Source organism: Panonychus citri, unplaced genomic scaffold (assembly GCF_014898815.1).
Source record: "Panonychus citri isolate SS breed McGregor unplaced genomic scaffold, ASM1489881v1 Contig00135, whole genome shotgun sequence".
Taxonomy (NCBI): Eukaryota; Metazoa; Arthropoda; class Arachnida; order Trombidiformes; family Tetranychidae; genus Panonychus; species Panonychus citri.
The window spans coordinates 450,010-467,046 of NW_026515540.1; the positions used below are offsets into that span (position 1 = coordinate 450,010).

The 17,037-nt window shown below is 29.2% G+C and overlaps 1 protein-coding gene across 3 annotated transcripts in view; it reads right to left on the reverse strand.

Annotated features, from left to right (window-relative positions):
• Nucleotides 1-103: 103 nt before the first annotated feature.
• The window catches only part of LOC128391713 (mitochondrial inner membrane protease subunit 2-like), a 29,625-nt gene continuing 12,691 nt past the window's right edge, over nucleotides 104-17,037 (reverse strand). The window contains exons 3-6 of one of the 3 annotated variants that reach the window (XM_053351653.1): nucleotides 8,757-8,822; nucleotides 8,428-8,445; nucleotides 528-633; nucleotides 104-437 (exon numbers count right to left, since the gene is read on the reverse strand). In XM_053351653.1, coding sequence (XP_053207628.1) covers nucleotides 309-437; nucleotides 528-633; nucleotides 8,428-8,445; nucleotides 8,757-8,822 — 319 coding nt within the window. In that variant the 3' untranslated portion in view covers nucleotides 104-308. The remainder of the gene's footprint in view (nucleotides 438-527; nucleotides 634-8,427; nucleotides 8,446-8,756; nucleotides 8,823-17,037) is intronic. The other 2 variants (XM_053351654.1, XM_053351655.1) reach the window with 2 other exon arrangements.

The following is a 17,037-nucleotide window of genomic DNA, read 5'->3' on the forward strand; positions in this document are numbered from 1 at the left end:
AATTTGTTTTAGTGTATTAGAACATTTAACTGTATAGTGGATTGATTTTTGATTCTTTTCTCTCTCTTTTTGTATTTCGATTCAATTTGGTTAATTGTTGTGGTTTTAGGTTATTGTCAATCAATTTACAGAATTTAATTTTTTTTTCATTTACATTTGTAGTTTTGAAATAATTGTTTAAATAATTAATTTAGTTGATTAATTAGATTTTTTTCTCTTGTTCTATTCTTCACCAAGAGATGGCAGCGTTTTTAGGAAACTTTGAAAATTAACTAAACTTTAATTTAAATTTTTCCTTGTCAATTAAATTAAACCATTAGCCCGTCGGTTGATCTTCGTTTAATTGTTTCAATTGTTAACGAACTGTCAACTGATGACCATCTTGACGGCGGCCAAATGATGTATGAAATAATACCACGAGTTAAACCAATTGGAACCTTTTAAATGAACAAAATGATGAGAGAATTTTTTTCCTTAAATTAAAACTTATCCAACAATTAAATTAATTTCGATCATAATTAACTTACCACACCGAAATGATTACTGTCATTACTTCGTGCATGATTATCTCCTTCAATCCAGCAATGACCTTTAGGCACGAAGACAAGTTCGTCTTGATAAGCCGATCGAGGCCTATGAACGAAATGGAAAGAAAAAATTTCCAATAATTAGTATCATTAATATCAATCGATTGTCAAGTTGAAACAATCAATCAACTTTAATTAGACACTGATTTACATCAACCAGCAAATCAATCACAGGTAAAGTTATCTCATTACAATTGGAATGATCTCATTTTAATTATCAAAGGATTTTAACAATTTAATTAGTTTACTGATTTACAAAAAGTTAAACATGAGAACTCATTGAATTATTAATTGTATGTAAACTTTGATCTCTCCTGAGATTGTATTAATTAAAGATCTTCACACTAATTAGTAATAGACTAAAAATAGTTAATTGGATTAGTTGACAGCTAAAGGTACGGGGGAAAAAATTAATTGTATAACTAATCAAATTGAATTGTAAAAGTAAAAATTAGTTAAATGAAAAAAAGTTGGATAATCATTTCAGGAAAACCAAAAGGAAAACAATCAACATAAATCAACACACAATCAACAATAATTGTGGTTAATTTGATTAGTATAATTTTTATTAATCATACACACACTCAACATGGGAAATTTGCCAAGGTGGAAAGGGGCAAATGAGATGGGCTCATAAATTGAGTCCATTGAAAAGTTACATTGGAAAATCAATCAAAAAAGTTTGATCAACATAAAGATACTCAGTTAGATAGACCATTGGATCTGAAACTATCCATTGGTCAGTTTCAAAGATTTATTACCTTCCCTTTGAGAGTTGCGGGGGTGGAAAGTTAACTGTTAAGCTGGTATCAGATTGACATGGACAATCACAGTTTGAACAATATTGACCACATCAAGAGAGAGAGAGAGAGAGAGAGTTGAGATACTATGAGGGAGAAAGAGATAAAAAGATAAACAAGAGCAAAAAAGGTAATATTGAGATAGCCCATTGAAAAGAGCTGAGAGTCAAATTGGAAGGTGGAAAAGTGGGAGTGGGTTTTTTTCATATATTGAAACTGTGTAAGTGAAAATGAAAAGGGAGAGGGAAACATGAGTGACATTAGCGATGAACTGAATTGAAACCAATGGCAAATATACATCAATCTTATTGGGAAAATAGTATTACAAAAAAAGAGAAAATTTCATGTCAGAATCATTTTTTTCCGATTTATTTCAATCTCTTTCTCAGAATTTTTTTTCATTTCTCATTCCATCATGAAAATAACCTTCTCCGCCATAGAAGCTTCAAAAAAAAGGGTGACTATTTATATCGATGAAAAGAGAGTAAATGATTTGCCAGAGAGAAAGTTAGAAAATCTTTTACTCATAATGAAAATTACAATAAGAATCGAAAACCTTAGAACGCATTAGAACTCGAGAAATTTTTGATACAACTTTCAACTCTTGAGTTTATGTCATTTCATGATAACGATTGAATTTATATTTAACATTTCAAGTTCTCATGTTGTTGTTGAACCATTTATTTTATCACCCACTTTTATCATTGACAGGTAAGGATAAAATTCATGGAGGGATAATAGTAGAGAGAGAGAGAGAGAGAGAGAGAGAAGAAAAAAGTTCAGAACTTTTTTATTTCCAATTTTGACAAGGACTTGGATCTAATCTTTTATATTATATCGATGAAACTTTTCAATTTCGATTGGAAATGATGATAATGATCACCACGATCACGATAATCATCATGATAATAGTTTAATGATGAGATTGGAAGATAAGTTTTTACTTAAAGTTAAAGTTTTGATTGGTGTCGAAATTGTTTTCCTTTACATTTTATCGAATTTGAAGGAAAAGTTCGATAATCGATTCGTTTAAACGTTGCCAGTAAGTAAGAAGATATCGATTAAAGGATCGACACATTATTGAGAAAGATAATCAATTATCATAAATAGGAGAAGAAATTAATCAATAGATTAATTGGCCTTCGAGATGAAATTGAGTAGAAAAAGAAAACTTTTTTTTTCTTTCGAGTTTCAATAATAATATTCAAAGATCGAATCTGTAATATCAAAAGATGGAAACTAATGACTTCCATAGGAAGCAACTGATTCAATCGATTTACACATTGAACTTTGTTTAAAGATGAATGATGAATATTTCATAATCTTCGTGATAGAATAACATATAATATGAGAGTTTATATATGAAAGAGAATCAGAATTCATGATAAGTTTTCATGGAAAACATTGAAAATATGAATTCTAAATGTGAACAATGTTGATTTCTTTCAAATTCATAGAGATCAATATTTCATCATATAAAACACATGATGACAAGAAGATGTTTACAATTAGATGGGAAGAAAAAGAAGTCATTTCCTACCTGAGAGAGGAAAAAAACATGGAGACTTATCAATGAATTCTGAATTTCTTATCAACCACCATGAAAGGAAAAAGTTTATCAATCACATTGTGAGTTGATAACTTTACCTATTGGTGATATTAGATAGTAGGTGATGGTAACAAAACCACAAAGGAAGATGAGGAGGAGAAGAAGAAGATAAAAAAACCTCATCAAGGTGAGAAAAGAAGGAGAGAGAGAGAGAGAAGAAAAATTCGATTTCTTTTTCCTATGTGACAAGTTTCTCCTTTTAACTGGGAGAAAAGTTCTGATGAAAACATTACATGATAAAGTACAAAATGTTTGGACAAAGTTCAATATATCACGAGATTTAGTGGTAAAAGTTCAGTATACACATGAGAAGATAAAGAATCAAACTCATAAACAGTTAGAAAATAGTTGAGGTAAGAAAGAGAGGAAAAAAGAATTGATATCTATAAGAACTTCTCGAACTCCCAAAAGAGATGATTCCAAGTTGATTCTTTGACAGGAGAGAGAGAATCTATTGAACGAAAAAAAGGAAGAGAAAACAAAGAGAAAATCGTAATTGCATAAGAAAATTCAGAGAAGGAAAAATATGAAATATCTTTTAATGTTCAACATTCAATTCGATACAAACATAGATTTATATTCAACATGGACAAAGAATTCACATTATCCATGGTAGAGAATGGAAATTTATCACCATTAGAACTTATTTTACCTTCGAGCTTTCGAGATGAAAAGAGAACAGAAAAACTTAAACAAACGAACAATATATCGAATTGTAATTATCTTTCCATTCAAAGTAATCTTAATTGTCCGGAATAAAAGTGATTAAAATCAATCTGATATTCATACGGAGTTTGTTTTTATTGTTTCAACCAAATTGGTTAATCTCAATGTGAATACAAATTGAGAACAATTGAAATAATATCATCATGTTAATATCAATGGAAAAGCATTAATTTAAATCCAATGAGTGTAACTGTCAAACTGAAATTGATTAACATTGTCAGGGTGGTAAAGGTGAACTGGGCTGATATTAGAAAGACATAAAGATTAACCCAGAAAAATAAAGGCAAAAGGGATTAACATTACAACTCGTAATCAGGTTGAGACAAATATAAAGGCATTTCCATGAATTCAGGGTAAAAGATTCATCGTTGAAATAATATAATAATAATAATAAAACAAAAAGCAGTTTAGTAGTTAAATACATATTATATATTGTATCATGAGGGATTAAGGAGTATTAATGATGATTAAATGTATTGCAAAGAGGAAAAGAACAAGATAAATGTGATAATCAAATGGTAATCGTTGTGTAATTGTGATAATCAAAATAACCTGAAAATCTTAATCTAAGGTAATCTCATTTTACAGATTTTCCTTATTCCCATGATATTAATCACTAGATATACACGAATAGACAGTCAGATATTACATGTAAACTTATAGATGGAAAATTGTTAATTGTTTTCTTTATTGATAGTCATTAAACTGGATTAAATCATTTTACATTTAATATCATATTTGAAGTATTTTCAAAGATATTTATGTATCCAAGTGTAAATAATGTAACATTGGTATTTACTTTAACGATTAGTGGGTTAAGTGGATATGCTTAAGCACACACATGGAGACATACACATGATATTTGTGGTGGGGTGGGTATGATGTTTCATGGAAGTTGATACAGAAAAAAAAAGTCTCAATGGGAAATGAAATGAAATGAAAAACAGAAACACAATCAGGAAACTTAAAACTCTGGAATCTTTTTCTCTTTATGAACTAATGATAATAATGAAGAAAAGTTTTCCAGTCTATTCGATATGTTGTTTAATATTCTGATTGGAATCGTTTAACTTATCATTTGATATTAATGAGAACTTGGGAGGGAAAAGTTTTATAACAATAATCAATATGGAAGGTGAATTAGTGATGATCAAGATGATGGAGTAGAATTTGGGATTGGGAGGGAAAATAAACTCTAATCTTCAGGTTAATCTGTTGGAAAAAAAGAGTCTAGTATTAATACTGAACAATGAAAGTAAATCCTTTCGATGAGATGAGAAGAAAAAACTTAAGAAGCAAAGATGAGGTAAAAAAGAAGATGATACTTCATTTACTTTCTTTTTATCTTTCGATTTTTTTTTGTTCTTTTTTCATCTTCATGGAATGGAGAGATTTTGAAGGTGTGTGTATGTGTGTATATTGTTGTTCGTTGTGGGGGTTATCATGTTGATGGATAAAAGGACAGAAAACAATCAAGTCAAAAGTTTTACACTTCCTCTTGATCCATCCACCGGTGGGTGTATGTTATTATTATCATCTCATGATGTTTTGTTCAGAGGAAAAAGATAGAGATTAAAAAAATGTAGACAATAGATGAGGAAAAAAAGATGATGAAGAATGACAAGAAAGAGGATAAATGATGCTGATAATGATGATGATAATATCAATGTAGATAATTGTTAACACGATCAGTGGGAGGTGGTGGGTTTTTTTGGGGAGTGTTGAGCAAGTATATCAATTAATATTATCAGTATCATGAGAAGAAGGTGAAATAATGAACAAAATTTCAGAAAAGGGAGGAAACGATCAGTCGAAACACCTAAACTTTGAGAAGATCAGAATTTTCAGTGATAATATCATCTCAGTTCTATGATATTATAGTTTATCGATGTCACTGGTTAATTATTCATTCAGAATCAATCGTAAATTCACAGTTTCGCAAATTAATATTGATGAGATGAGAAAAGTTTCTCATCACCTTCGAAGATAAATAAAACTCTAAAAGGAATCATAAAACTCCATTAGATTATATTGTTTGGTTGTGTTTACATTTTAATCGATGGTCAATTTGATCATTTTATTCAATCGTTGACCATCTCACCTTATCCATTCACTTTATCTTTTTCTTTTTCTTCTCATTCTTTTCAAATGATGATACCAATTCGAGGAATACAAATAAAACACTTTGCTTATCCTGTTTACAATTTCAAAACTAACCAACGATGAAATCACCTACTTATAAATATCCAATAGGTAAGAGATTGAATCTTGTTCAAATATACATCAGAATCATCTCATGGCTAATGATCAGGATTCTCAAGATCTCAAATCTGAATACAAGATGATTACAATAACAACACAAATGGATATCAGTTGATCACAAAGTGTATCATTATTATTATCATTGTGAAACTCATGTAACTTTATTATTATTATTATGTTATTTTTACAAATTGTATATATAAAATTTGCATAAAATTTGCATTTTCATTATCAAATCATGAAAAATAACAGAAACCAGAGTAACAGAGGAAAATTTCAACAATTATCTTGATTAGAATCATTGAAAGGAAAAACAATTATCAAGGTAAACATTTGAAAATCAACAATCAAAATTGAACAAAAAAAAACTAATCAAAATTAAACAGAAACTTTAACAAGAATCAGCATAATAATATTAACTGAATTTAAATTGTTATCATAATTTGAATCATTTTAATTGACTTGAGTTGGAATAATATTAACAAATTGTTAATCAATTGCTATCAAAGTTTTTATGACAATTTTTTGACAACAATTAAACTAAATCACAAGTGACAAATGTTGACACTTATAAGTAATATTAGTAAAAAGTAACAATTAATTACAAATAACAGTTTATAATATATTTTGATTGTTACCTGTCAGGTTGATTTATATTACATTATTTTTCCTAACAATGATTTAGGTTAATCATTTATTTAAATTTTGACACAAGGTAATCAGCTAAATTGTCAATCATTTTAAGTTGTCAATTCTCAAGTCAATTGATGTTTTTTAAGCCATCAAGTTGTATGTTTAATGGAGGAAATTGTCAAACTTTTTTTTTCCTCGTCAACCAATTTAAGTCTATGGGTCAGTGATGGTCAGTTATTTTTCAACAATTGAAATTGAACAAGACATCAGTATTCCGATGGTAGATTCAATGAATGTCCATCTCACCATGTATTCCTGATGATATTATCCAATACGTGATTCAAGATAATTATCATGATGAAAAATACAAGGAAAATGAAACAAAAAAAAAGTTCCAACGACTAAATTTTTTTTTATCTGATCAATCAGTGAAACTACAATTGTAATCCAATTGGATCAACAATTTTAAACGATCAATTTTACACTACAGGGGACGAGGAACAGTTTAAATTATCCTTTGCACATGATGGTCAATCTACTGTTCCAAGTATTGATTAAAATTCCAATGGATTGATGAGGTTTTTCATGAGACAATTTACATGAGAATAGAAATGGAAACGGAAACAAAGAGATTCAAAAACAAGAGAAAGGTGAAAAGGTGAAAGAAAATGATTCTATTGAGAGAGAACGAGAGAGAATCAGAGAGAGAATCAGAGAGAGAATCAGAGAGAGAGAGAGAGAGAGGGAGATTGGAAAATCAGGGAATAAAAGTAAATTCGACATCGAAAAAAGTCAACAGAGCATCACGAATAAAAAACATTCTGATATTTGGCTTTTCATGTGGTTGACGAAGCGAAAACCAATATTCTGATCTGAAATTATGATTATTATTGTTATCATGGGTTTGCTTTTACTACTATTACCATGATTATAAGTTTCATCTATTGAGCTTTTCATTTCTTTCATCCTCCCACCGTTGAAAGTTATCATATTGCAAAGTGGGTATTCACTTCATGTCACAGAAATCACTGAATGTGTACAATTCAATATGTCATTTGATAGTTAAATTATTGTTATTACATTTATTTTTATGTTGATCATTATTATCATTGTAATAACATTTCAGCAAATAAATTCACCCTACAATACAAAATCTTACAATTCAATACTTTATCATTGACTCGTCTCTTAGTCATGATGTAAATTTATCGTGTTCATCATGAATTTAACACTCTGAATTAATGAAAATAATACAATGGAAGTTTGAAAATCTTTGATTGATTTGTTTAGAAAAGTTAGTCTCTTGAAATTTAGTTGAATTTAAATATATTTCCATGGGAAATACAATTCAAGTTAATAGGAAGCAATTAACTAAACATGGAATCTGATATTTAACTGTCTCTCGGTTTAATATCAGTGTTTGCTTTGTTACTCAAGGGATGATTAAGTGATGATCAAGAAGATGATGATGATTAGAAGCTATTAGTTAGAAATAAGAAGCTGAATAAAGTTCATCATGTAAAGCTACATGGGTAAGATAAATGAGAAGGATATAAAACACAATAGGAAGACTCGGAAGTAAATGATATAAAGAAATGAAAGAGAATGAAAAAAAAAGAATAAGGTTCTTAAGAAGAAAAAAAAGTCCAACTTGGTGTTCTGAATCTGATCAGAACTTTTCTTCTGCTTCTCATTGATATATTTCTCATCCCGTCATCATCATGGTTACATGGTGGATCTTTTCTAGATGAAAATGTTTCTCTCTCTCTCTCTCTCAGAGTCTTTGTTTAAAGTAAACCAAATGACTTACATGTTATTATCCTTCAAACTAATCACAAGCCATTGAATTGAGTTCAATGTATAGAGAGTTGATAACCACCATGTAATCATGATAATAAGGAACAGTGAATGTGAGAGAGAGAGAGAGAGACGATTGTAATAATCTCCTTGTAATGATATAAATGATAAACATGATTAAATTAATGATCAATGTCAATAAGATACAATAATAGTGATATAATATCCAAAAGGTAATCATCAGTTGATTCCAGAGCGATAAATTGTTTGAACAAATTGTCAACAATCAACAAACCTGATACTTAATCATTGGTATATTTTTTTATCATCTAAATTACTTACTGAATCCATTCACCTTCCAGAGCAATTATCCGTTTGATTAATCGTTGTTTAGCATTTTTAGGTGATCTATTTGATAGGAATAAGACGAGAAAGATAAAATTGATCAGATTCTAATAGTTTTTCGCAGTTTCATGATAACTTTTTGACTGAATAAAAACATGATTAAGAAGAGAAAAAAAAAGAAATTCCCCCATCAGATTAACCTAAATAGTAAACGATGGTGAAAATTGTCCCTTCGACAAAAATGTAATGACCGATATACAATTTTACAGAATAGGAAACCCCTTGGAATTTGATGAAATATTAGAAAGAGTCTTGAGTCTAAGGATAAATGGTTAAGATAATGATGAGGATGAAGATGAGGATGTTGAAATATTTTGGGTAAACCACATAAATGTTTATCTCTCTTGCTAAGGTTGTATTATCATTCCCATTATATCAGCATCTTCATCTTTCATCATCAAAACCATTATCATCGTCATTCAGTTTGTGTTTTATTTTTTGTTTTTCTCCATCTTCTTGCTGATGGAGACACATTCCAAGTCATCAAGGGTCAAGGATTGATGACTCTTTCAGAATCTCAATATTAATGACTCGTAATACCTTCTGAGAGAGAGAGACAGAGACAGAGAGATCGACAAATAGTGGTTTAAATATCAGGCTCAGTTTAGAGTGGAAATAGTTAACTTCCCACCGCCATCATTTTCCCTTCTTCTCATGTTCATACTTCATGATCCCTCTTCAAGAATATGAAACATTCCAGTTGAATGATCACTTACATATATCATATTTTACTCATATACTATTTTTCATCTTCTTGTTAATATCTAACTGTACTTTTTGTTTGTGTCTCTATTCAACTTCCTGGTTCCATTTCAATTTCTTAAATTTATCTCAATGTTATCGCATCAGTTTCAACTTTTATTGTTATTGTTTCCAATAGTCTGGTGATTCCTCTTAATTGTTATTACTTGCAAGATTAATTCAACATGATGGAGTTGATTAAAGTTGAAACAATTGGAGTAAAAAAAAATAACCATCAAAGGTTAATTAAAACCTAATCAAGAATATTGGTCATTCATTGGGATTGATTTCAGCTTTGTTGAAGAAAAGGTTTAATTTACTTTAATGAAGATTGAGTAGCAATTAATACCTTTGATTATCTTTCAAGCTTTTAGTTTGTGATTAACTTCAATTGTAATCAATTCATTGAGGTGAAGGGTTAAAGTTGATTAAAATCATTTGATTGTACAGTTTTATTGTTATCAAATTAATTTGATTGCTTTTTATCAGAATCATTAGATTTACATTAACACAATTATGCTTGTTATATAATCCAATTTGATTGTCCAAACGGATAAAGATAGTTACTCAATGAGGAGATTTATATAAAATTCAAGCATAATAAATAAAGATACTCGGTAATTACAATCGCAATCACGATAAAAACAGTAACAATCTAACTAATTATTAAAGGTACACGAATATTTTGACTAAGATAATATATTGTCAAGAAAAGGGATCACCAGGGAGTGAAAATCCTGGCTCATGGTGGGAAGTAATTATTACAGGAAAATACTGATAAAAAGGATTAGATTGAACAATAATATCCTAATACAAGGATGGAGAAGATAAAAGGAAGATAAAAAGAGAGGATAAATTGAGAAAAGAAAAGGTGTTAAGGCAGAGTGATGATGAAGAAACAAGGAGGATGATATTATTTCCTGAGTAAGTATGGAAGCTATTGTACACTGAGAAAAATGGATGATAAGTAAGATGATGATGATGATACCTTGTAGCAAATGTTGCTAATCTTTTATGAGTTGTTCTCATCATAATCACCTAGTTTGATTGACGAGCACCAATCATGTTTTTTTTTCAGAATGTAATCAGATTTCTTACATGAGTAAGAAAACAGAAGACTCATGAAGATTAGAAGATGAAGTTAATGTTGATGATTATCAGTGAAAAATACCTTAAGATTATTCAACTGAACAGCAAACTTTTCTTCACGAAACAGTTTAAGATGAATTTTGATTGTTAATATAACCATGATTGAGTTAATCGCAGCAAGAATGGAGGACAACATATGAATGGCCCATTGCGAAAATTTGACTAACAAGTAACTTCGTAAGGTGGATTTTTATGACTAAACTAACATTCGGTGAAAATGATTAATTGCGAGACATTATTTCTTAAGCAAGGTAATATCTGAATTTGAAAATAATTTCTCGATAAAACTTGATAAAAGTTTAAAAGTTTCGATGCTGAAATGATTATATTGATAGTATAATGTTCATGAGCATTAGGCTGAAAAGTGAAAAAAGTAATGATAATTTGCTCTGTCATGGATGGAGTTGGGAAAACAAATTGATAACTATGAATATAAATGAGCTTTTCATGGTAATTTTCATCATTATTATTACTCAGAAATTGAGATTGAGTTTAGGTTTTTGATTTAACAATCATCTTGGATTTGCTAAATTAAACGCTTGAAAAATTGATTAACTAAATCATTCAACATGATTGATAAATCTCACTTTTTATAAATATTATTGTTGAGCAAAATTTTGTCAAACTTTCTATCATTTCAAAAATAAGAGAAGAGGAAAAAGTTCATTCATCAACAATCCTGGTTCAGGGAAATATCTGTCTCATGGGAAATTCAGTTCTAAATGATCTAAAACCAATTGTTCACAGCAATCAAAGTGTTAATTCAACTTTAATCATCTACCAACAGCAATTTAGCTTTAGAACCACAGATAATAGTAAATAGATACGATTACATGTAATTTCATGATAACTTTTTGATAGTTTATAGACTCATAAGAATTGAATATTGTTTGAAATTCCTATGACTTTTTTTCACGATGAAACTTACAAGAGATGAAAATAATCATGGTACTATTAATATTTACCATCAACAATAGTCATCATCAACTCTCAATTGGATTATATAATTTTCACTGAAAAAGGTATAATGATCAACTGAATTATAATCAGATCTCATGAAGGTCATAAAATAAAATGCTGGGCCTTGAATGGGTAAGTGTTAACTCTAACACTACATAATCAGCTAAAACTTTGATCAGGTTATATCTTATTGATTTGTTTAACTTGATAGCAACAACAATAATCACAACAATATCAATAGTGATGACGAATCAATAGTCTGTGTTATAGCCTAAGGGTAGGAAATCAGTAGGAGGGAAGATGATGAAAAACTGATTGTGAACATGATATCATGTTAAAGATTCAATATTAAGGTCTCATTGTATACGACAATATATAATGGAAAAGCTTGAGGGAATAAAATGATAAATAGATTACCATGGAACAGTTAAGACACTGAATTACATGGTAACCTGAATGAATAAACTTGGTGAAAAGACAATCTCAGCATTAGATTTATCGAGCTAAATCATAGTAATCCACAGTTCGTTAGCTAATTGCATAAAACTGATTTGTTTTCGAGAAAAAAAATCGAAAAGTTCTGGAATTCATTTACCTCACAGCACATTAATAATTTCGTGAAAAAAAGTTACTAAAATTTTCGTATTGTTATCAATCGGGATAATGATATTTTCTTGACTATTTTTGATATGGAAAAGATTAAACTTGCATGGAGTTCATGGCAAAAATGAATAAAAATATTATTCTACTTGAAAATTCTGACAAAGTTTCTCTCTCTCTCTCTCTTACCAAGTCGATTGTTTCATCGACTTTACTTTCGGTTCTTAACTACGTGTCACCAACAAACAATCATAAGAATATTGAAATTTTCAAATTGAAGTTTTTTTTTCTTGAATCCAATTTCTATTTTTTCATGATAAACAAACATGCAACAGAAATGTTAAAGTGATGATCAGTTGTGTCCCAAAACCGATTCCAAGGCAAATTGGAAAATGAATGAAATTCATGATGTTTAATTTAGTAGTAAAAGGTGAATGATCTGATTAGTTTTCCCTTGAAATAATTTTCATGAGAAACTTGAATATGTTCAACATGTGAAGTTGATTCACCTTAAGGGTAATCATTTGGATTGTTGTCAACAGTGAAAATATCAGAAAATTATTGTTTTCATGTGAAAACTGAAAGGGGAAAAAATCCAGGTCAAGGTACGATTTAGTATTTATATCATAATATCATCGGAATAACTTTTGAATATAAAAAAAAGGCCATGAAAAGATAATGTAATAGATAATGTGATTTACTGATTCTGTAAATGGGATTATACCTTGAAAATCAATTCTCAAGTGACTCATTGTCTGAATACATGATAATCATAATTCATCAACATGACATCAATATTATCATGATTTTACGTATTTGGTATTCAGCTCATCTTATTCAGAAATTCATCATTTAATGTTACCACATAACCAAGAAAGAAAAAGAAAACCAAATTCAAATTCACAAAAGGGAATATGAATTAAATTAGATATTTTTCCAAGGTGGAAATTGAATCAAAAACGTTTTAATGTAAATGAGAATCTGAGATTTATCAATTTTCATTTGTATCCATGATCAATGATCAACTCAATTAAGATAATTAAAGAGATAAAATCAGCCAGAATAACATGTAATAATAAACAGTTAACAAGTTTACCTGGATATTTAATCAAAAACAACCTGAATACCTTTTGGCATTTTCATGATAATAATAAAGTAATAGTATTGATGCAAGATATACATATATATATATACTGAATTATCATGGAAACAACATCATGAACAGTTATGATGAGAGATACAAACAAATAATATGTTGAGACTATTATTCAAGCTTAGAAGATGAAATTATCCTGATAACATTTATGCCCAGGTAAGGAAAGAAAAATATTATCAGAATTAACCATATTTATATATTATCGTTATTATTATCATCAAGTGAAATCAGAATGCTAAATATAATCAAATATGATTATTATGGCTTGTAGATATATAAAAGTTACCATGAAAATGTTAACATCATCATGTTTTTCAAGTAAATACAATGAGCATTTCCACTGAATATTAGAGTACAGAATATGTTCAAGATAGTTCAAGATATCATGAAGAATATGCAACTGAATATATGAGCAATATAATTTTGTTTTTTTTTCTCTCCACCAACATAAGATATTAGCATGATAACTTTTTCCGTGTTGGTGGAAAGAAAAAAGTTCTAATAATAATGATAACAATGGTAGTAAATATAATATAATAAATATAATAATAATCTAATAACTGAATAACTTTTTATCTGATCAGGAGAGAAATTTTCTAAACTCTTTTTCCATGATAGTTTCCATGATAAATGTTCATTTTACAATAGGTGAACTTTTTCTTTGAGTAAAAACTTCAACCCATATTCAGACAAACCGCAAATATAATAAAATGAAGGAGGAGATATGAACTAAATCCCATCGGGTGTAATGAAAGGCTTACATGGGGGCGAAAAACTTTTGTAATAAGTTGTCGGAAAGAAACGATAAATTCATGAGCAAATTTGATATGAAATTTTTGCTTACAGAATCGAGAGCATTTTTTTTTGTCTGCTTGTTGTTCATTGAGATAAAATTTAAAAATTGAAAGGCAACAATGAGGAAGAGGAGGAAAAATTGAAAAGAGGCGGCGGGTAAGTTAACAGTATCATGGATACAATTTAATGGTTGCATACCCTTGAATGAACCTACGATAGGCGTGAACCAATCAAATGATATCGAAGAAGAGTAAAAGTTTTAGTAACTATGGTTCAGTTATTATCATGGGGATATAATAATAACAATAACGTTCCTGATGGTAATCATATGCAATGAACTTTTTTTTCCTTCTTCTTTCTCTGTGGTGATGGTGGTGAAGAAATGAAAATGCTCATGAAACTGGAAACCACTTGAAACTTTACAGAGGTTTTTCATCATACTCTTTGAATGGTAGACTGAACTTTAACCAATTGTATCAACAGGCTTTAGTTCAATATCATCATCATCATGGTTTCATTATGATAACATTCAAGATGCCTAATTAGATTATCATATTATTGTTATAATAATCATGCTATTATCATGAGATGTGAAGATTATCTATTTTTTTTTCTCCCTCATCAAATAATGAATTCATATTAAGATCGTCATGGGAAACGATAATAATGATGACCAGCTAAAGATGGTCATGATGAATGAGATATTGTCAAGATGAGGATTGATCAAGTTGATGATTAAAAGTGATTCTAAAATAGAAAAGTGAGTAACTCATTTCTATGGATCAGTTGATTCAAACTCATCAGAAATGAATTTTAAGTCTATCTTTTACCATGGAAAGTTTCATGGGAATTGAAATTGAGATAATTTCAGTGATTTCTCTTTCGGCTCAACTGTTTTTTTGACTTGAGTTGTAGAGAAAAAAAGATTGATGAACATTGGGATGAGTGATGGAGATAAAGATAAAGGTGAAGAAAAAAAATTATTCTCAAGATGGAGAAAGATTAAGATGATCATGATGACACACACATGATGATGAAGATGAAGATGAAATGAAATAAAAACAAAGTTCTGTTGAGAGAGAGAGAAAGAGAAAAAAAGATTCAGTATCAATATCAGAAAATAGAAAGGTAGATGTTGGATAAGCCATTTAACAATTAGGTTGACTTGAGTTCGGTGAAACGTAAACAAGGTTGAGTTGACTCTTGATTCCTGATGGAAACTGGAAATTGTGAGTTAGTTTCATGGGAAGAGCTTGTTGAGCCATGAAATGAGAAATTCAAAGAGTAAATAAGAAAGATGATAATGATGATGATAAGGGTAAGGACAAGAAGGTAAAATGAGAAGGATATTGAGAGGTGGAGAGACAGGGTGGAAGGTGGAAAAAAAGTTGTGAAGATTCTTGAATTGTGATTAAATCAACAGACATTTGAGATAAAATATATATAAAGCATTTTCATGTTCTCTAATCAATCGACTTACTTATCATCAACTTCCTTTATCCTTTTCTCTTACAATTCAACCTGTTTCATGATTTTCCAGGGGTAAAGTTGAAAAAAAAAGTTCAGATAAGAAGCGAAAACTTGGAATTTTCAATCACTCGAGCCTTAATTGTGAGTCTAAACAAGTTTAATAACAATAATTGTATCAGTTAGTTAACTGTATTCCTTTCAATTCGATGTGATTACCTGAACTATTATTGATTTATTAGAACTTTAAATTTATCTGTCAGGTGGAATAGTTATTTTCGTTATAAAGAAAAAGAAAGTTCTAATAAAAGTTCTCAGAAATTGAATTGAATTTCATTGAATTTCATTGGAACTTTTTTTTTCTCTAGTTAAAACTTTTTCTGTACTAATTGACATTGTCAACAAGGAGGCAACAATTGAAATGATTAAATTACAACAATCAAATCAATTTAATCAACCTAATCAAAAACAATTGATATTATTAGATAATAACACTGGGAATTGTTGTCATGATGATAGATTGATAAATTTTCCATCAAGAAATTCAACTTTCAGAACTTTTTCCTCTTCTCTTCATGAGGAATTTTTTTCCTCTGATTAAAATATCATTAAGATTATAAATTACAGAACATTATTATTATTAAAACAGTAACAATTTATCAAGGAATAAGGGGAGAGAGAGAGAGTGGGTGGTGGAAGGATGAAAAAAAGTTCTAATGAAACTATTCAGGAGATGAAAAAAATCGAAAGAAACTGATTTCGAGTCTTATCAAACTATCATTATCCTAGGAACCAGGAAAAGAGACATTTTTATTGAAAGTTACTCAGCAACCATCATGATAAATATATTCTGAATTCAATATCATTCACATGAAAAATAACTATACAGATTAAGGTGATTGAAGAAAAAGTTCTGATTATTGGATGAATTTTATCCAAAATCTCAACTGTAACTGGATCTTGACTTTATATTAATAGAGACCAATAATGTCTAGCATTATAATATCAATTCAAGAATCTTATTAATAAAAAGTTCAGGTCACTTTAGGTTACACGAAAGGTCAGTAAAGAATTCAGAGAATGGAAATATATTCATGAGAGATTTTAAAAATAACTCTTTCTTTGATCTCTCATGAATCATGTTTCTGAATAACATCTTCTTTTTTTATCTTCATCATGATGAAAATTTTTCCATCAAAAGTACAACATCTTATACTTAAGAAGGAAAATTCTGATTCTGAGCATTTCAAATTTAAATGAGCGACAGTTTTGATTAAGTGGCCATCATGATAGTATATTATTCTGGTTTAATATTCATGGAATGAACCTTTCTCTTTCCAATCAGAATTT